Source organism: Pongo pygmaeus, chromosome 6 (genome assembly GCF_028885625.2).
Source record: "Pongo pygmaeus isolate AG05252 chromosome 6, NHGRI_mPonPyg2-v2.0_pri, whole genome shotgun sequence".
Lineage (NCBI taxonomy): Eukaryota > Metazoa > Chordata > Mammalia > Primates > Hominidae > Pongo > Pongo pygmaeus.
In genome coordinates this window covers 121,636,408-121,658,533 of record NC_072379.2, presented here as the reverse complement: position 1 = coordinate 121,658,533, position 22,126 = coordinate 121,636,408, and the positions used below count along the sequence as shown (strand labels likewise).

At 35.6% G+C, this 22,126-nt stretch overlaps 1 protein-coding gene across 5 annotated transcripts in view; it reads left to right on the top strand.

The window, feature by feature from the left end:
- The window catches only part of CADPS2 (calcium dependent secretion activator 2), a 567,381-nt gene that overhangs the window by 124,955 nt on the left and 420,300 nt on the right, over window positions 1–22,126 (top strand). For all 5 annotated transcript variants that reach the window (XM_054495194.2, XM_054495197.2, XM_054495196.2 and 2 more), the window contains exon 2: window positions 19,571–19,684. In XM_054495194.2, coding sequence (XP_054351169.1) covers window positions 19,571–19,684 — 114 coding nt within the window. The remainder of the gene's footprint in view (window positions 1–19,570; window positions 19,685–22,126) is intronic.

Genomic DNA, 22,126 nt, shown 5'->3' with positions numbered 1-22,126 from the left:
CTAAGCAACATGTGACTTGTTTTAACCTCACTTTTTCTAAGTTGGATTTTTGTTTTGCATTCATAAACTTGGTACATACCAATAAATATATTAAGTCCTTGTATAATTTTAGTTCATTCTGGTGTTCCAGTGCCAGTTTAGTCGCCTTTTGTAACCAGTAACTATTCAATGAATCTGAAAGAGAAAATAAAGTATTTTCAGTTTTCTAAAAAACTTCAACTTTTGGCTCATAAACTCTTGATTAAACCTAAACTCTTTTCTGTATCATCAGTGTGCTGTGGTGGGAAACAATAACAAATGATGTTCTGATCCCATTTTTCACATAAAAGCTGAAAACAGATGGGACAGTAGCAGCTTGGATTTTATTATATTCACTATTTTGTTAACATAATTTAATGTGGAATCCAGGAAAACGTCTACATCGCAAAGATTCTTTGGAAGAGAACTATGTGTTACTTGAATTGCAGTGTGTTCGGAATAAGCTCTTGATCTCAAAGCCTTTACATATTCCTATCAGTACAGAACACAAACATAGGCCTTGTTTATGAAATGTCTTATTAGTTTCCCATTTTTTTTTTTTTTTTTAGCCTCTCTAAATTTGGTTCTCAGTAGTTTGTTTGGGTTTTTCTCTGCAAAACAAATCATGTTCTTCCAAGCATAACTTTTCAGAGATTTTCAGTTTTATTTAAAATAGGACCGTTTTTAACATCCGGGGATTCATTTTATGTACTGGAAGTTATTTTGTTCTAATAATCTTTTGAATTAGTGTCGTCTCTGTCATCTGACAGCTCTGTCTTCATTAAACATTTTGACAACTGATACTTTTTCAATATTCTCTGCTTCATTGGTCCCAAATACAATACAATGTTGATAATATCATATAGCTGATAAGGAAAAAGTGATTTTGTAGTTGATGTGAGGCATTTTGGTTTTAGCTACTCATTGCATGACTTTAGTTCAGTCTGGTAGTTATATGCCCTAGTTCATAAAATAATTTTGAAGATCTTAAACTTCACAGCCTTTTAAGTTTAAGATGAATTTATTAAGGAAAGATGTCAGCATGGTTTGCTTGGTACCTTGGCATAACTTGATAACATTTACATGCAACATGCAAACAAGACATTTGGACTGCAGGAAAGAATCATTAGAATATACAAATCTAAAATCTAGATTTGGTGTAATTGTCATCATACTGCTCGGTAGCAAATGTTTTTATTTGTTACTATTATCTGAAGACATTCTTCATTTAAAAACAAAAATGAAGCTGCCTGTCTTAATGGACAAAGATTTGTAAAAATTAAATCTATTTAGATATAAAGTTCTAAAGGAGACTGAGCCATTATGAATTCAGAAACTTGATTTAAAAAATTAAGTTCTCCTGTGTTCTTAAGAATATGTTTTAAAACAGACTATTTGGAAATGTTTAAAAGTAGCATTAGGAGATACTGAGATATAAATTTTCATTTAATTCAATAATTAAAATTTAGACATTTACATTATGTATTATTACATTCATAAGATTAAAAGTTTGAAAATTAGGCACTGGGCACGGTGGCTTATGCCAGTAATCCCAGCACTTTGGGAGGCCAAGGCAGGCAGATCCCCTGAGGTCAGGAGTTTCAGACCAACCTGGCCAACCTGGTGAAACCCGTTTCTACTAAAAATACAAAAATTAGCCGGGCGTGATGGTGGGCACCTGTAATCCCAGCTAGTCAGGAGGCTGAGGCAGGAGACTCAACTGAACCTGGGAGGCAGAGGTTGCAGTGAGCCGAGATAGTGCCATTGCACTCCAGTCTGGGTGATGAGCAAAACTCCATTTCAAAAAGAAAAAAAAGACATTTCATGAAAACAAAAGTTTCAAAATTACATATTCTGATGCTGTCAAGGCCTTTTAGTAAGTCATTTTAATTAAATTTAATTGATTATTATTATTTACCTTAGAAGCAAACATTTTTCTAACTTATTTATCAAATTCCTTCAAGAGTCACACTTTGATTAACAAATAAAAGCAGAAGTGGATAAAGAAATACCAACTGATAAAATTTACCAATTTAAGAATCTAATAATAAGAAAAATTAGTAATAGTGGTAATGATAAACAGCACTACTTTGTTAATAGGGACAGTTTTGAAAAGCAAAAGCAAATTAATTGCAATGAAAACTAAATACATATGCATGTAAACAAAGATTTTTTGAGTGTTAAATTGTGACTCAACCTTACTGACTGAAGGATTTAGTGGGAGGTTAAGGAGAGACACAGTTTTGTGTAACACTGCACAGCTCCTACCTGGTGGGGAGTGCTCTGCACCACATCCTATTAGCCAAAATGAAAATTAAGGTTTATGGAGGAAAATGTTTAAGTAATGTTAAAATTCAACTGTTTTAGACTTTTGAATGGTTGTTTAAAAGGGAAAAAAGTTTTTGGTGACCTGCAGTGTATTGGTTGGGCAAATTGTGCTCTGTGAAATATGCAACACCCCAGTGGGTGAGTAGGGGAGTAAGTGTGTGTCCCCAAGAGCATGCAAGCATTCGTGTGTTTATATATATACAACTGAGCTTGCTTTAGATTTGTCATCTAAGTTTTGGCAGCCATGGCTGTTGGCTAAAGTGTACTGTTTTACAAACCAAGATCATAGGAAAAGAAAATTTTACTTCCTTCAATCATAACTATTTGAACATTCCTTTCAAAATGTCCCCATTTAACTTACAGTGTGTTGGAAAATGAGGTGTACTTTTCCCAAAATATCACTAAACCATTATTTAAGGTTAGGTTTATCTCACTTTTTGTCTCCATCACTGTAGGAGTACAGGTATGTAGTAGGTTCTCAATAAGTATTTGCTGAGTTATTGAATTACTGGATGTTTGAATAAACACTAAATTGTAACTTAGTCCCTTTAAATAAAATTGAGGCAGTTATTACTTTAAAAAAGATTAAAGTTTCCTCTTTGCATGCATTTAGAAAACTGTAGGGTGAATGTAGTAATAGAGAAGTGATGTGAAAGGCTTTAGACTTAAACAATGAATAATGTGAGAATGAATTTCTGGACTCCATGTGTATGTAGCATAAAATGCATCTCTTTCTCCTAGAAAAGTAATCTTTGACTTAATTATACCCTACTAGATTTTAATTCAAAAATGTGCTTGTAAGATGTGAGCACTATTAAGAAACTAATTTATGTAATAGGTACTACTTGGTTTCAGTAATAAGTAATCATTTTACCCCAGGGCCATTGAATAACTTTGATCTACTGCCAGAATATCTGTGGGTCACTTTCTTGGGGTGTCTCCCTTTGGAGAGCAGAATTTCCAATCTCAGCGTCTTATTAAGAACTCCCATTTATCCTCCATCTTCTTGCTTCTTTCCTTTCTACAACCATCTGGCTGCCCTCTCTTCTTTGTCTTTCTTTTCTCTTTTATCTGCCCCGCTCAATTTCTAAACGAGGAAAATTATTATTTGACATGTCCTATTCTTTTTTGGGAGCAGGTTGTCAGTCAGTTGAGCTAGTGTTAAGCTGTTACATACTTTAAAGGACTGAGGGGTTTATATATTAACCTATTGTAGCAAGTTTCACAGGGAAGGAGTTCTGAAAACAATACCATAACTGAAAGGGTTTGTCATTGTAGAACACTAGGCATTTTGCTAGGCAAAGGTAGGGTGTATGACTAATGTTTGGGAAGATGTGAGGAGCCACAAACTATCACATCTATGTCTTTGGGTTATGTAAAATTTGCCCTATGTATTGACATTTTCTTTATTACTTCATGTAATTCCTTACAATATGCAAACAATTTTAGTGTTAAATTATATTTTTAATTTCTTTAAAAACTTTAATTTCTCAATTGAGGTTATCAATGTTTTTCTACCTTATTGCCAAATTTCACAGTGTTATCCAGGTACATTTCAGAGATTTATAACACTCAGGATTTCAGAAAGCTCTTCCAGAAAGTATGAGAATGTTTTATTTATCTGTTCTTTGCTGTAGAAATAATTTTGACTTATTCTATAATTTAAAATATAAGTAGATATCTTTATAGGGTAAACAGTGTTTCTTAATAGAATTTTGTGCAAGAGAAATTAACTAAGAAACTAATGTTAGGTAATGTGTTGCAGTATGAAAAAAATTCAGATTCATTTTAGCACAAAAATATTTAAGTTTTTCTATTCTATTTATTCACATCCTAGATTATCTTTCAGTTTTTAGCTTCCTGAATTCGTTTTGAGTGTTCTTGAGTTTTCTTGGACATCTGTTTTGTGAATTCAAATTTCTCCTGTAAAATGGAGTGGATAATGCTTCTAAATGCTAATGGAGAGTAACTAAGGACTCTCTCTTCTTCAGGTTGACCTGGCCCTATATCTGACAGTAGGTGGGCAGCAGATGGGAGGAGCCAAAGGCATACCTTTTACCAATACACTTAGGACCAAAATGCATATACCATAGCCTGAGTTACACAGCATTTCACTGTGTAGCAGCCTTGTTAATATGTTTAGTATTGTGTAGGTTTTATCTTTGGATCAGTGTAGCATGTGGCAGTGTGTGGGATATGTGGTCACTAATGAAAGGCAGTGTGCAGTGACCCTTCTCCATCCTTGTGGTTTCTGTTGGCTGTGGAGACTTGTAGGTGCCGTGCGTATTGTGAGACCCTTTTCATGTTTGTTTGAATTACTTTAATTTCTTATGGTATGTCAGTATTCTGTTACAAAAAGTTATTCTTGTAGGTTTTGACAAAAGGTCATCATTTACATTCTGCAAGATTCAGGGAGGTTGTGTGTGAGGGAGAATTGTCCTGGATATCAGGTGAAGGAGATCAAACTTTCAGTTTCCACGAAACTATGCTCTCAGTCTTCCACTTAGTGGAATAGATGCATAAACTTTAGGGGGTCCTTATTTCATTACCCATTCCCTCGACATGATTTTTTTAAATCATTATTTCTAATGAGAAATTTGCATAGATGTTGGCGTTTTAGATTGTTTTTCAAGCAGACAAAACATAAAGACTCTTAGGAAACGCCTAGCACTTTGGGAATCCAAGGCTCGAGGATCCCTTGAGCTCAGGAGTTTGAGAACAGCCTGGGCAAAATAGGCAGACCCTGTCTCTACCAAAAAACAGTAACAAAGAGAAATGCCTATATCTTAAAATATGATTCATAATTATACAAACCAGAAAATGAATCTCCTCATATTTCTTTGTCATGAGTGAAAGCCTCATTTAAAAATTGGTTTGAGTCTTATCCTGTGTATCCCATATATTTATCTTTTCGTTTTTATGTTGGTCCAAAAAAATTTTAGGGGTTCAGCATTCTGTTGTTTAAGTCTAAATCTACTCACTGAGCTCTCCCCAGCTTTTAGTAGATTTCTTAACTCATAATTACCGTCTCCAGAAAATCCCAAACCTATAGCTGAATATCAGACTCCCTCAGGAACTTTAAAACTATACAGCTTTCCAGGCCACTCTTTTCAAAATTCTGAAATAGTAGGTGTGGGGTAGGTCTTTCGTACCTGCATTTTTAAAAAAAAGCTCTTCGGGGGATTGTAATTAGCTGGCTTTGGGATTTGTTCACTTGTTCTTCTTTCTTTAAAAATGATCACACATGTCTCTTAGTGTCATCTCATCTATTTGTCTGGTTTTAGTCTTGAGCAGGATGTCGAGTTCTGCTGTGGAAATTTCCTTTGAGCTGCTTTTTCAGACAGCACTGAAAAGATTAAGGAATTGGAGCTGACTGGAGCCAGGAGACATTATTAAGCCCTGAGAGACAAAGGCATTATAACTGGGCATAGAAACAGGACAATCCAAAGAACAAAGGAAGATGTTGTCAAAGACATAGAGAGAGGGGGCATCAGAAGACACAATACAAATGCAAATATAGGTTGCCCATTATATTTGAATTTTAGGTAAATAATGGATACTTTTTAGTATATACCCCAAATATTGCATAGGACATATTTATACTAAAAATTTATTCTGCAGTGATGATAAAACAATTACACAAAAATGACATATTGTTTACCTGAAATTCAAATGTAAATGGGAATTCTGTATTTAATTTGGCATCCCTATCTGATGTGAAAGAAGGGCCGTGGCATACTGTTGAGACTCAGCAGTGTAGCATACAATAGTCATTCAATTAAACTAGCCCCAGAAGCAGTCTTTATTTTAAAATAGCTTTATTTTTTAGTTTGTTTATTGTTTCCTTGATAATTACTTGAATGATAGCTTTGTAACTGATAGAATAAACTTCCATTTTCTTGTCCCTCTTCCTGGGAAAGTTATATACTCTGTCTCTTTTTTTTTTTTTTTTTTTACCTCACAGGTGAACGAATGTGCTAAAAATTTGCCTTTTCTTATTAGCAGCATTCTGTATGTATAATCAGAATTGCTTTTAGAATTAAAAATCTGAAGCACATATTTATGTCACCCTAATGTAGATATTCAGTTTTTTTAATGCCAATCCTGAAGAGGGCTTTTATCTGTTTAATCTTCACAAATCCTTGAATTTGCTAATGTAAATTTGTTAACAACGATGTATTGAAGGTAGCATGGCATTTTTGCCACCAAAATTTGGTAAGTTTAAAGAAGGTAATAAATATAAAATGATTTTTATTATAAAAGGAGTAATAAGATCCTTGCATTTTATGTTCCTAAATACATGAATATAAATGCAATAACTAGTCAATATAATATAATTTACTTGAAATGAATTATTTTAAAGTGGGTTGCAGCTAATGTTTCTGTTTTAGGTACTGAGCAGAATTTTCTTATTTGTTAGGGAAATGTCAAGTCAGCTATTAGAAGGTGGTAGTCTCAGTCTTTTATGTACAGTTTACTTGTTCAGGTTTCCTTACTGGATAGGCCAGGATAGAGCAGCAGTGCTAGTTGCCTACCCAGTGGCTGTTCTCTGGCTACCCTTCTTCTTTCACAAATCCTTGGTTTTATTCAGCTATTAGGCACCCTTTATTATACAGGGGTGGCTGGGTTCCTCTTGAGTCCCCAGAGTGAATCTTGATTGGTCAGTCGTGATATTACATTTCCCTTACCCATTGATTTCTTTAGGAATGCACACTTGAATCAATTCTTCAGTGATATGTGGGAGAAAATATGATAGAAGGAGGATGCTGATTCTGGGAGAATTTTCTCCCTTTTTCTTAGAATAAAATTATTTCCTTCTTCAGTTTCGGTTTATTATTGTATGAGGATGCTACGCACAGAGTTAATGTGGATTTCTTTGGAGGCAGTAAACTAGAACACAAAAGCTAGCATGTGGCGAATGTAGACAGGTGGAAAAGGCCTGGGCCCTGAAATACTTCACTTAAGAGTTAAATTAACTAACTCTGGAACTCTCTTACTTTTGTACTTTTTGAGATATCTGATAATAATCCCTCCCCAACCCCCTTATTGTTTAACAGGGCGTTTTGAGTTGGGGATTCTATTACTTTCAGTGAAAAGCATCCTAACTACATTAAAGGTGTAAGATAGACCTTAATGTTTATCATATTGAGAGTCTGCCACTCCTTATCCTAGAAGGATGGTGCGCAAAGATGATGAGCTGAAAGTCCCTTGCCTTCCGCTGCTACTTTTCTTCTTTTGCAGATAGCCGCTTCTCATCTATGTAATACCTGGTCAAGAAAGAAAGCAAAAACTTCAGACATTTCAGAGGAAGTAATTTTATGTCATATTTTCTTCTTCTTTAAGCAACTCTGTTAAACCACTTACTACCTACTGGAAAAGGCCATTGTGTGGCATGAGTTGGTCAGCATCTTTAAGCTTTTACACTGGCTCACAGTTGTCTGCTCCTGAGGCTGTCGGAATACTTTGTGATAAACATAAAGTCACTGTTTCTTGCAAATATGGCTTCAGCATATGGAACTGTGCCATGAAATGCCAGATGGTACTGAGGCACAAAGTTCTTCCTGCCTGAGAGTGATATCATCTGCAAAACAGAGCTACCCATGCTGCATCTCAACAAAGAAATCCTTTGCTCTTCTTTTGGCCTCATTGAGTCTGTCCATGAACTTATTATTTGGACAACATACAGCTATCTTAGAATTCTTTTCTTAGGCTTTGTCTGCTCCCTCCTCTTCACTCACTTGCTTCAGTGCTGGAGTCTTTGCTCAATGGTTATGACAAGATGTATTCTTCAAAAAGTAATAGTGAATGGTGAATTTTCTTCTACTGTAGATGATTCACACCAGCAAACACTGTACTTAAGGTGGGGTATATTGAAGATTGGCATCTGCATTGAAGAAATCTGCATCCTAGTAAGGAAAAGGCCACATAAGCAAGTGACAGATGTATGTATGAGGTACAGAAGTGGCACAAAGAAGATAAGATGACATAATTTGGGGGAAACAGAAAGAAGGAGATTTCTTGGAGGTGTCATCTTAATTAGGTTCTATGGTATTCTAGGCAGAGGAAACAAACTGTGTGCAAAGGCACAATGACATAAACAACATGAATGGGATGGTGTTTTGAAGGTAAATAGGGAGGAGAGGAGCTTTTACCTCTTCAAGCTGATTAAATCATGTGATTGGCCCCAAGTGTAGCCAGTGGCTAAGAGCATATCAGTCAGATGTACCTGGTTCTGCCCCCAAATTTTGTGAGCTGGGTAACTTTCTTAAATTCTCTGGGCCTTAGCTTCTTCGTTTGGAAAAAAACATTGAACCCACCTTATAGGGAGCTGACATTAAAATAATCTATGTAAAGAGGTTAGAATTGTGCTGAGTGTGTAGTAAATGGTCAATAAATGTTAGCTATTATGACTAGTTGTTACATTAGACATATATTAAGGGTGGTCAAGGGGGAATCGTACTGTTTCTAAAGGATGAGTCCCTCATTATTTAATTTGACATAGTCCACTGGAATTATTTGTAGAAAAGCGTTGGGTAGAAATTTTCTCTGGCTTATGACAGGCTCTGTTTTCTATTTTGTAGGACGGTAAAGGGTCACAGCGTGTGTTGAGCTTCCTTCCTTCCTTCCCTTCCTTTTTTCCATAGCACATGTCTCAGAAGACTTGTTTGCAAAACCTCCTGGATTTTGTCAGATCTTAATGGGTGGTTGGGTGTTGGGGGGAATGACTTTTGATTGCAATTAGAACTTCTCAGAATGGCTCATGAAAGTTTCTATTTCTCTTCAACTCTCTACCTCCACAGTCATCTTTCAATTGCTGTTTGCCACAGAGATCACTCAGGCTGCTATTTGTGATAATTGGTTTACATTTGCTTTTGATGAGGTTACATTGTTAGTGGGGACCATTAGAGGCTATTATCATGGTCCTTTTCACTCTCAGAGAAGTGAGTGAGGCAGATGCTGTCAATGAATAAGAGAGTCCTAAAGCAGAATTTTGGAAGATAATGACCAACAAGACTTGCCAATTCTTCTCAGTTACTTATTACTATGTTCAGGGAGAGTCCTGTTAAATAACTCCTCAGCACTTACCTTGATTATCATTTGTAAGGCTCAGGTGAATGAAGACATAGAATCAAATAAGAATATACCAGTGGGTAAGGGGAAGGTAGTGATAGAGCAAGCTTGTCTGGCCCACAGGTCGCATGCGGCCCAGGATGGCTTTCAATGCGGCCCAACACAAATTTGTAAACTTTAAAACGTGTGTGTGTGTGTGTGTGTGTGTGCGTGTGTTTAGCTCAGCTCATCAGCTGTCATTAGTGTTAGTGTATTTTACATGTGGCCCAAGACAATCTGCTTCTTCCAATGTGGCCCAGGGAAGCCAAAAGATTGGACACCCCGTGATAGAGTAAAAACTGCGGATTGGGGTTCAGGAAACCTAGGTTAGGCTCCCAGTTCTGTGACCTAAGTGGGTCTGTACCTTAACCTCTCAGTCTGTTTTCTTATCTATAATGTGGGGGTTGGGGAGTATTTTTTTATTCTTTTTTTTTTGTGGTTCTGAATGTTTGAAATCTGGTATTTCAAACTTAAAACGTATGTTAACTTGGATTAGCCACCTTTCAAGTGCTCAATAGCTGCATGTGGTTAGTGACCACTGTGTTGGACAGCACAACTGTGGATCCATCTATTGTTAATTATTCACTGGCATCCATCTTCATATTTGTTTTTGTTTGTGGCTTCTGCAATTGCTGAAATAAAATGACCATGTATTTCTAAAATCATAGCAATTATAAAGCATTTAATATGTGTTATTCTATCATTTAATGCAACAGCCCTGTTAGATGTCCATTGTTACTGCCTTATTACATAGATGAAGAACTTGAGGCACTGAGGTTAAGGGACCTGCTTAAGGCCCTACAACTTTTGGGGGAATCATGGATAAAAACAGAAGTAGTCTCACTTCAGAACTCTTATTTCTACTTCCCCGTTAGTAATACATAAACTTACTAATTAATAAAATAGGTTAAGGTATCTATGATAGACTTTTCTGATCCATTGTGGTGTGTTGAAATTACCTGGAATTTTTATTATTGCATGATAAACTGACTTTTTTGTGGGGTCAGGCAAGCATGAGGATAGAGGATGTAGCTATCCTAGTAGGGAATAGTTTTATAGCAACCAACTGATATTTGCTTTCCCTTACTTCATTTATTCATTCTTTAAAAAAAAATGAGGATATTCTATATGCTAGGCCTGATCTATAACAAAAGCAGCTTTAGGATAAGAACTTGGTTTTAGCCTGCTGATTTCAGGCTATAACCAAGTTTTTATCCTAAAACCGCTTTTGTTCTAATGGAAAGACTTAAATAATAAGCAAATAAATGCATACAAGCTGTATACAACACATTGCATAGGGATAAACATCTTTTATTGAAAGAAGTCTGTAGCTATGGGGGAAATGGAATAATATGATAATCGGAAAGAATATAGGCTTTGGGATCAAGATGCTGGTTGAAATTCTATCCCTGTCTCTCACTAGATGTGAGGTTAAGTAAGATCCTTAACTTCTTTGAGCTTAGTTTCATCCTTTGTAACAAATATAGAGAATTTTAAGAAGATTAATGAGACATGTTAGAAGAGGGCAAAGTTTCAATTATGTGGGATGAAAATGTTCTGGGGATCTAGTGTACAACATAGTGACTATAATTAATAATAACATATTATATATTTGAAATTTGCTAAGAGTAGACCTTAAATGTTCTCACCGCTCCTGCCGCGCACACACACACACACAGACACGAAAGGTAACTGTAAGATGATGGGTGTGTTAATTAGCTTAGTTTTAATTATTTAACAGTGTAACTTATATCAAAACATTGTATACTTTGTATACCTTAAATGTTTATGTTTTTACTTGTCAGTTATAGTTCAATAAAGTAAAAAAAAAGAAAAAAAATGAGATGTACATGGAATGTGATCAGTAGAACATGACAAGGAAACTCATGGAATAATTCACGGATTTAACATTTGGAGCTTAGCATTCACCAGCTCCCTGCCCACCGCAGACAATGCCATGATGACATGTAATTTTGCTGAGGTTTGAATTGGACTGGGAGGTCAATGAGAATGTGGGTAGGCGTCATTCACTTAGTGCTGAGTGAGCCTAGACTGGGTTGGGGTCCATTTGTCCACCATGTAATGGGAGTTTGCTGTTCTGTACTTATCACTTAGTTTACATTTTATTATAAAACATATTAATATGGTGTTTATAAATTGTGGGCTTTTAAATCGTCCTGTCAACACTGTGTGACAATGGAATTCGGTTTGTCAAAATAACTTTGTTTTCAATCTATATCCAGCCAGCTTAGGTGTTCACTGTTCACTGGGGCAAGTTCATTGGATAAGGAGTTTTTCATATGAAATAGCATGGAAAAATGTTTTAGAATAAGTTAAGATGAACTTTGTTTACAAAAAAACACACGATAGTACCATGGTATTTTCCCTCTGGTTAGGTACGGTACCTCATTGGACTTTTTATTACTTTTTATTAGTTAGGACTTAATACCATATTACTGTTAACTGCATATTACCAATAAATCCCAATAAGAGTGGTCAGGACGTATGGAGGTTTTCTCTCTCATGTTAAGGAAGTTGGGAGGTAGGTGGTCTAGGGTTGCAATGCTGATCCACTCTGTGGTGTGAGGCACTTTTTATCTTGCCACCTCACCATCTTCATGAATCAAGGTGACACTTCAGCTAGCACATCAAATTCCATTCATCAGGAAAAGAAAAAAGAGAAAGAAGCAAAATGTGTTTACTTTAGCCACCTGTTACAGTTTCCTGGAAGTCAGGCATACATTTGCTTACATCTGGTTGGTCTTAACTTGGTCATTTGACCATGTCTATCTCTATCAAGTGAACCTGGCATTTGTAGAATTAGATGGGCATATTTATTCACTGTCCCAAATATCTGTGCTTATGGAAGAGGACAGGAAAGTTTATTTGAATAGGACACTGATAATATCAGCACATCCCACAGGATTTATAAGGTATGAGATGTAGCTGGAACCCCCTATTTTTCTGATACACAGCTTGGGGTGCATTGTTAGTTCAAAAACATGGAAGGCACTGATGATTTTGCTTCAGTGGTTTGATATAGCTGTTTTTGACAGTGTTGATAGGAAGGGAAGAAGAAAATAGTACTGACCCTTTAGTGTTTTCCTATTAATATCTTTCTTTAATTGACAAACCTTAAAGCTATGCCTTTGTGAATTTTAAGAAACATCCGTGCCTAGAGTAAAGCCTTTTACCTTTTTGAAAAACTTTTCTCATTTTTATTACTTTTTGACATGAGGTAAATGCACACCCACGCCCCAATCCTGGAGGGACCCACAAGTTTTCTGCCACTTTGCTGTGGAATCTGACTGTGACCACCTTTACTTGCTAGGATGTCACACAGCTTCCACTGTAAGTACTGAGACTCCTGATGGGTTCTGCAGGTCAGGGCAGGCTCCATAGAGCCATGGTTGCTAGGTTCCTGGGTTGCATATTGGCTGGTCTCCTGCAGTAGTATAAATCCTGGCTTAAGTCTTTAGTTGATCCATGATTTAGAATGAAAAGGATGAAATCTAATTTGAATATGAAAAAATAAGAAACATGAGACACCTCTGAACCCTAGAATCTAAATGTTTTTTCTGGTGGCAGTTATTATTGTGGATGAAGTATCACAGCCAGGTCAGATTTATAAAATTTAGTTTTTTCTTTTTACAAGGCTAATCTGTTGGTTGTATTTAGATGTTTGCAATGATATTTATGTTTTAGTTAAGTTTCTGCAATTTAGTTTTATATAGAATGTGCCTTATAAATTCCTGATAGATGATTTCTGCTGGTCAAATTTTCCTTCATATTTAAAAATATTTTATTCATTGGTAAATATAGTAGTCTGAAGACAAAATTAAAACATATGCTAAATAATAATAAATCAACTGCCCCAAATAATATTAATTGATAGATTATGTTAAACTGAAGGAGTATATGTAATGGCAGGATTCAGGATTCTTTCCTTAATCCTGAACTGGTGAATATTTTTAAAACGACCTGGAGGAGACTATGGATAATATGTTATTATGTTAGTGATTATAACAAAGCCAAGAGAGCTCTGTAGTCATCAGGTAAAGGAATCAGAATTCCAAAAAAAATTCTTTTTTTTTTTTTTTTTTTTTTTTACTATTTGTATATGTTTATTTCTTTACACTTAAACCTTTGATGTATTTGGAATATATCGTAATATACATCCTATATATGTATGGTATATGAGGAATAGACCCAACTTAAAACTTCTCTATAGCTATCCAATAATGACACATTATTGGATAAAAATTCTTAACTAGAACAGTGGCTCAGATACATCTAGCAAGGTGGAACATGGCTTACTGAGGCACATGTAAGAATGTTTTAGAAGTTTTTGTTGATTATAAGCACAATGTGAGTCAGTTGATGTGACTGCCAACAAGAGTTAATTGGTTTTTAGTTTGAATTAATAGACATAGAATGCTTAGAATGTGGGAAGTGGCCCTCCCACTTGTCTCTTTGTTGGCCACACTATCCTAAGAGAATGGTGATCAGTCTATCTAGTACATTTTAAGAGGGACATTGCTATTGTAGTGAATTTCATTTGCTTAATCTTATAGTTTTCAAAGTGTTTTCCTTTTGAATGTTTATATCAAAGGACATTATTATATATTTTAATTAATTTCTTTTTCTTTTTTTTTTTTTTTTTTTGAGATGGAGTCTCCTCTGTCACCCAGGCTGGAGTGCAATGGCATGATCTTGGCTCACTGCAACCTCCGCCTCTCGGATTCAAGCGATTCTCCTGCCTCGGCCTCCCAAGTATCTGGGACTACAGGAACATGCCACCACACCCAGCTAATTTTTGTATTTTTTTTAGTAGAGAGGGGGGTTTCACCATGTTGGCCACGCTGGTCTAGAACTCCTGACCTCAGGTGATCTGCCTGCCTTGACCTCCCAAAGTGCTGGGATTACAGGCATGAGCCACTGCGCCCAGCTTGTTTAGATTTTTTAAAAAGCTATAATAGCAACTCTGCACATCTGTAAACTCAGAACTTATGATCCATTGCATCCAAGTATCCATCATACTTAGTTTTATTTAACATGGTGATTTTATGGCAAACTGGAATGTATCCTTAGGAGAGTACCCAGGATATGGGAGCGAACTGGCAAAATTTATTCTAGAAAAGAGAAAACTCTTAAATAATCATTTTATTTTGTCCTCAAAGTCTTGAACTGCTATATTAAAGAATGAAAGTAACAGTCCGTTTTGTCTTAGATAGTGTGTAGTACTAGAGTTGTATGGAAGCCATAGGGACACTGATTTCAATTTTTATACTTTTCCCAAATTAGAAAAGGATTCACTGAGATAATAAAAGGATGTATGTATATGTGTGTGTATTAATAGGCCCAAATGGAATCCGAAAGTCTGCTTTCGTAGATTTTGTACAGATTAATGCGTTGATTAGAATGTTGAATAGGATGATTACTGTGGTTATTTTCTGACAATCTTGGTCTAAGCTATTTTGAAATCCTCAAGATTGTAATATTTAAAAAAATAGACACAGAGTCAGGGTAAGTTTTTTTACCTGAAAGGAGAATGGAAAAAATTGGTGTGTTGTCCAGTCTCCATGTAGGATAGGATTTAAGCTATTCACAGTGTTTCATAACTGTTTTGAGTTTCAAAATGTTCAAAGCTGCTGTTGTAGCTTATTTTAAGGGTTGTTTCACTTGAAAACTCAAAATGAATAAAGTGCTAATGTTGAAAAATCTCTTTTACCTATATTTTCTGTCTGTCCCGTTCCCACAGCCATCCTTCTTCCCTAGTTTCTGTCTATATATGGAAGCAAATTCACATACATGTTATTTGTCCATTTTCTATGTGAGTGGTGACGTATTTTAACTGCTGTTCTATAACTTGCTTTCTGCCCCAAGATGTTTTTAAAATATTTAAAATCAGTACTTTTTTTTTTTCCTTTTTCTGGAGAATGGGGTCTCGCTATATTGCCCAGGCAAGTCTCGAACTCCTGGGCTTAAGCTATCCTCCTGCCTCTTGCCTCCCTGAGAGGTGGGATTACAGGCGTGAGCCACTGTGCCCGGCCTCTTTTAATGCAGTGAATAGTATACCACTGTTTATAGATGTGGCATAATTTAGTCTCCTATATATGAACATTTAGGTTATTTTCCATGTTTTTGCAATTAAGAATTATGTGGTAAATAACCTTCTACACATGTCATTTCTCACATGTGCAGGTGGATCTGTAGTATTGATCCAATCTCAAAGTGGAATTGCTGATTCCAAGGACATGTACCTTTAAAATCGCTTCTCATATAGTTTTAATTTGTATTCTTTTTATGAATGTAGGCTTGTTTTCATGGATTAAGAGTCTTTTATCTGAACATATCAATTTTGTCCATTTTTCTGTTGGTTTATTTGTGATGTTCTTATCTATTTCTAGGAACTCTATATGCTTAGAAATGAACTCTTTGGGTAATGAGTTGCAAGTATTTTTTTTCTAGTTAATCTTTTCCTATTTTGCTTATGGTATTTTTTGCCATGTAAAATTTATTTTTAATGCAAATAAATTGATGACATTTCAATATTTTTAATAGAGTTTTTTTTAAAGAAATTTTAGTTTCACAACAAAATTGAGCTTGAGTGGATGGTGCAGAAATTTCCTATATATATCCTGCCCCCATATATGCATAGCCTACACTGTCATCAACAGCTGATCTTTTTACTGTCTCCATAGCTTTGCCTTGTCCAGAATGTCATATCATTGGAGTCGTACAGTATGTAGCCTTTTTACATTGGCTGCTTTTACATAGTAATATGCATTTAAGGTTCCTCCATGTCTTTCCATGGCTTGATAGCTTATTTCATTACTTGCTAAATAATATTCCATTGTTGGATGTATCCGAGTTTATCCATTCATCTACTGAAGTTTTGCAATTATGAAAAAAGCTACTTTAAACATTTGTGTACAGGTATTTGTGTGGACATAAATTTCCAACTCATTTGGGTAAGTACTAAGGACTGTGATTACTGGATCATATGATAGAAGTGTATTAGTTTGTAAGAAACCATCAACCTGTTTTACAAAGTAGCTATACCATTTTGCTTTCCAGTAGCAAAGAATGAGAGTTCCTGTGGTCTATATCCTTGCCAGCATCAAGTGTTTTCTGTGTTCTGGATTTTGTTCATTCTAATGGGTTTGTAGTAAATCTCATTATTTTAATTTGCATTTCCCTGGTGACATGAGGTGGAACATCTTTTATATTATTTTAACACCATTCTTTGAGTAGACCATCCATTACTACTGATTTGAGTTGCTATATAGGTGTTTTATAGTACATTTGTGATTGTATTTCGGTCTGTTTCTTCGATCTGTTGCACTGGTCTATCTCTTGGTATACAGTCTGGTTTATCTTGATAATGCAAATAGCTTTTAGGAAACTGCTTTCTGACAGCTATCCCCAGTGCTAGATTTTAAGTTTAGTTTTCTTTTCCTGCCCCATCTTGCCTATGTGAAAATGTAGACTTCTTCTTTATGCTAATAAAGTATTCATTTATTTGCTTTTTGTATGTAATTGTCATATTTGATCCATTTTATGTCTTAAATGTAACTGCAGTATCCTCTATTCATAAAAATATTGAAGCCTGACATTTAGCCAGGTGCCTCTGGCATATTTTGTGAACTATATCAACTTTGTTGGAGCTTCCAAGAAGATGATTTGCCCAAACCTCCTTTCCTTGATTCATATCCATGAATTTTCTACACTGTAATTACCAAAGAGTAACTCACTGTTATAATAGCAGAACTTAAATACTAATGATGTAGAAATTGCAAATATGGTAGTTTAGAAGAGTTTAACAAAAAAGATGTCTTTGATAAAATTGAATGAAAAAATACACAGGTTCTAGTTTTTGAAGAGTATGTATTTTATTTATCAAGCAAAGGAGTTGGCACAAGTGATCAGTAAGGTCTCCTTCAGTTCATTGTCATTCTTTGCATACATTTCCATTGCCATTATTTCACTTGGCTTGCAAGGAGAAGCTCCTCTTGGCATTCCCAGAGCTTAGTAACTATAGTGCTTTCAGCTGCCTCACTCTCAGCAATTGCTGTCCCATTTCCATTTGGTCCCTTTTGTGAATCATGCTTAGAGAGCTAAAGTCATGAACTTAATTTGCTTTGCTAGTATGCACCCATACAAAAGGTCCCTGCTTCCATTTTCTTAATATTACAGAAATGGAGATTGTAATATAATGATGATGTTCCTGCACCTCAGCTTGGTTAAGCTTCCTCTAAAATGAAGGAGATAACCTTAGTAAAGAAATGGAATGGTCTTCTTTCTTCACTGCCCATGGCAAAAGTTTTTTTTCCCCCCCTGGGTACAATAGGACAGTTTTTAATTTTTTTTTTAAATCAGTCTGTTACTCCCAGCTACAGTTTATTTACAAACTGTCTTATTTGTTAGAGTCCTAAATAAAACCAATTTTTTGAAAGAGCCTGTCTTCCTTTTATTTGAATGGCAATTTAATAAGCCTTTTGAACAGATTTATACTTACTTCACATCAGCCTTCTTTTTGAAGCCAAGTCATACCAGTTTGTTTAGTCTTCCTAATCCTTTAATCATTTTATCCTCAGTATGTTTCCAGATGCTTCACATCCCTCTGTAGATTCCAGAACTGGAATGAGTTTGTTAATAAAGTCTGATCAGGATCAAATGAAATGGAAGGATCATTCCTTTGCTGTTTCTTATGTATTTTGGAATTTGTTGTTTTATCTCCAAGACTATGTTGTTTTCTCTCCAGTTAAGCATAAAAAAAAAGCTTCTGCATTACCTAAGATCTAAGATGCCTTATTTCTAGTGAAGTACATGCCCCTGTGTGTACAGTTGTGCAGGGCTTAGTGCCTAGAAGGGCTCTGCACTAAGCTTAATGCTCTTTGTTCCTGCTGTCTTGAAATTGTTAATATTTTTACTAAGAAGCTCCTTATTTTTATTTTGCACTGGGCCCTACAAATTAAGTAGCTCACCCTGCTTGTAGTTGATGACTAGAGGACATGATTGATAAGTCACATTTCGTGTCTAATTCACCCTCTGTATTAATTATGGAAGCTAGACCCAGGGTAAGGACACCTGGTTGTACACTTCCCCAGTTCAGAGCATTTTCTCCTATGTGCTCAAAGACGCATTCACTGCCTACCTGCTGCCTCTCTGTTCCCTTTTGGATTTGTCGTCTTTGTCTTCTCCTTATTATTCGTTCATTTATCTAAACTCAGGTATTGATGTATGTTTGTTCCTGGAATCCAAATTTTGGCATGCAATGGCTGTTTTTCCAGAGGGGTCTTTCTTAGGGTCCATTCTGTCTTTTCAGTCTTTCTTCCTATTACCTCTTGTCCAAGGCATCCCTCCCTTATCTCTAAGCTCCTCTCTACTTTCTCTGTTTAGAACAGCTGGCAATTTTGTATAATATTATTAATATTAACTATTAGTTAATTTCTTATCCAAATTTTATATTTCCCTGTCTCTATAAAGAAACTGGTGTGGCAATCACAAGAATTCTGGAAATTTGGGGTAGAAACTTGGGGTAGAAATTTGGATTCCACTTCCATATCAGGATTCTGGAAATTTGGGGTAGAAATTTGGATTCCACTTCCATATCAGGATTACAGAGTACATGAAATGACTTGGAAATGTTTTAAAGTCTAACCATTAGTGTCTGGGTGCAGTGGCTCATGCCTGTAATCCCAGCACACTGGGAGGCCAAGGCAGGCGGATCATTTGAGGTTAGAAGTTTGAGACCAGTCTGGCCAACATCTCTACTAAAAATACAAAAATTAGCAAGGTGTGATGGCAGGCACCATAATCCCAGTTACTCAGGAGTCTGAGGCAGGAGAATCGCTTGAACCCGGGAGGTGGAGGCTGCAGTTAGCCGAGATCACACCACTGCACTCCAGCCTGGATGACAGAGCTTGACTCCATCTCGAATAAGGTCTAACCATTAGAACAAGTAGTAGGATATTTTAGCTTTTATTTTTCTTTACTATAAAGTTAATTCTAGATGTGAAATCTAATATACAGCAACTATGATTTTTAATAGTCATTATTTTTTCATGTACTGGCCAATTTATCTGCTTATTTTCTCTTTTTCTTGTAGCTTAACAAACAACAGTTGCAGTTACTGAAAGAACGGTTCCAGGCCTTCCTCAATGGGGAAACCCAGATTGTAGCTGATGAAGCATTTTGCAACGCAGTTCGGAGTTATTATGAGGTAAGTTTGAAGAGCTTTGTTTTTGGCTTTCTGATGCATTTTAAAAGGTTTTTTTATTATTTTTATGGGTTTCTCATTTTAAAGAAGCTTGCTGGTCTGACAGGAAGGCTCTGAGTTTGCAACCTTTTTGAAAGCATTGTCAGTTCTATTTAGCAATTTAAAAGCTCTAATTCCACAGGCTGGTTTTGAGAGATAAACAGAATCGAAATTAGTCACATCTTTTGAGGAGAAGTAAACTATTTATTTAGAAAAATCTTCTGGCAGTGATTGATACAGCTGACTATAGCTATCTTTAGGTCCACATGTCTAAATTATCCTTTTAAATCTGGATTTCAATAGTAAATTACTATCTTATGCAATTTTGTTCCCTAAGTTTTGTAATAATTAAAGCTAGTAACTAATTTCAAGAGGATAAATTGAATTCTCTTTGCTTGCTAAAGAAATAATACTACCAATACCATCCTGCTATTTCTTCTGATTCTAGCTTGTGACTCATAGGAATTTCTCTATGGATTTCCTATGAGCACCAGTTTTCACACACGGTCATTAACTGCCTCAGTGAGTTGCCACTAGCTGTTAGTTTAGAGAGTTCATTTTTTGCCTAAGCATTTCAGAGTCATTTGAGGGAATGGATTCCTTTCACTGTGCAGGTACTCAACACCTTTCAGCTGAAGAAGCATACTATGCAAATATATATTAGACTAATAAACAAGGGAAAATGTGGAGATACAATGGGTCTGAACTTACCTGAGGCAAGAATATTTTTGTGTAAAAATATTAAGTAATTGGATGTACTGTTAACTGATTGGATTTGTAATAGTGATGGTATGCATCAGAGGTTAATTAATGCAACTCTAGAGAAGTTTACCTTACCCCAAGCCTCAGCCTATTGAATTAAATGAAATAATGGAAGTTTTGCTGACTAAATATGTATATGACATAAATCTAATGTCAAGAGTGGGTATTTCCAACTGGACCTTGTCTCAGAATATCTTAACAAGTTATAGGAGCTCAAAATTTTAACATCTATAGGACCTTAGATTTCACCTTGTAAGAGTCAGAGGAAGATTTCATCATGTAAAATTCAATATTTGAATCTTACAGTATTAACTGTAAATTTCTATATTTGCCTCATGTACTTAAACTAAAGAAAAGCCAAAAGTCTGTATTTGGGATGAAGGAAATGTAGCTCAGGGAAGTAATCTGTATAAAAAGATATAAAGTTTTTAGTGAAACAGTAGGCTCATATTTGGTTTTGATAAATGCACTGCTGCACTCTAAGATGATAAGGTTAGGGAAATTGAAATTGGGTCAGCAGGGGGATGAGGGAATTCTTTGTACTATCATTGTAACTTTTGTGTAAACCTAAAAATATTTCAAAATAAGTGAGTTTTTAAAAGTAAGCATAATATGATGTGGCCACAGTTTACAAAAAGGCATACATTTCAACAGAATACAGATTGAAAAAAAGGCACACAAGCCGTGCTAATAAAAATATTGTAACTCCAGTGAAGGAGAGAGTATCCCCATTGTGTTCTACATGAGGATTATGTTCTCTTCTGGGCACCATATATGAATTAAAAATGTGCACAAATTTAGGGTGATCAGGTTTAAAACATGCCATGTGTAAGTTGAAGGAGCTGGGGGTGTTTAACCTGTAGATAGATTGGGTTTATGGTGTTGTATGCAATCCCAAGAGTAAAACTAGGACTTAGTTGGAAACTGAAGTTGGGAAGATTTCAACCTAATATAGCTAGAGTTTGGTTGCGGTGCCCCAAAATAGAATGGACTGGTTGAGTATAGCATCACAACTTGATTCTAGTGGCCCTTCACAGTCACTTGGGAAACATACTACAGAAACAGGTCCTGGGGTTCTGTCTCAGACTTTCTGAATCAGACTTAAAGAATTCATGCTTTTGAAAGCTTTCCAGATGATTCTCTTAGAATTGGTGGATTGCTAACCATTGGAATTAAATGACTACCTGCTAGGATTGTTACAGAAAGAGATGTAAGCATTGAAGAGGTGGTTTGACTTGGTGACCGAGGGTTTTCTATACTTTTGTTCGTATTTCCAGCTAGTATTTAGTTGTGAAACTATATCTAACATGTCTTTGTGCGCGTCTCAAAATGTGTTAAGATTTGTGATGCTAATTATGGAGTTTGCATTCCTGAGGTGCAGTTGTGGAGTTACTGTTTTCCAGGTAGTACACACTTGGTATGCAACAAACTCTTGAATGAATAAATAAATTTAGTTGGAAAAATAACGTAGAAAAGTTGCTTCTCAATTTTTTTCCCAAAAAGCCTTTAATTTTTTTAGAAGTATATTTTGCTGTGATCATGATCTTTGTTTTATTTATGTATTATTACTTTTATGTAGTAATTTTTATAGTTTACCAGAAGTCTTAACTTTTCTTCTTTCAATATCTCCTTGCAATAAACAGT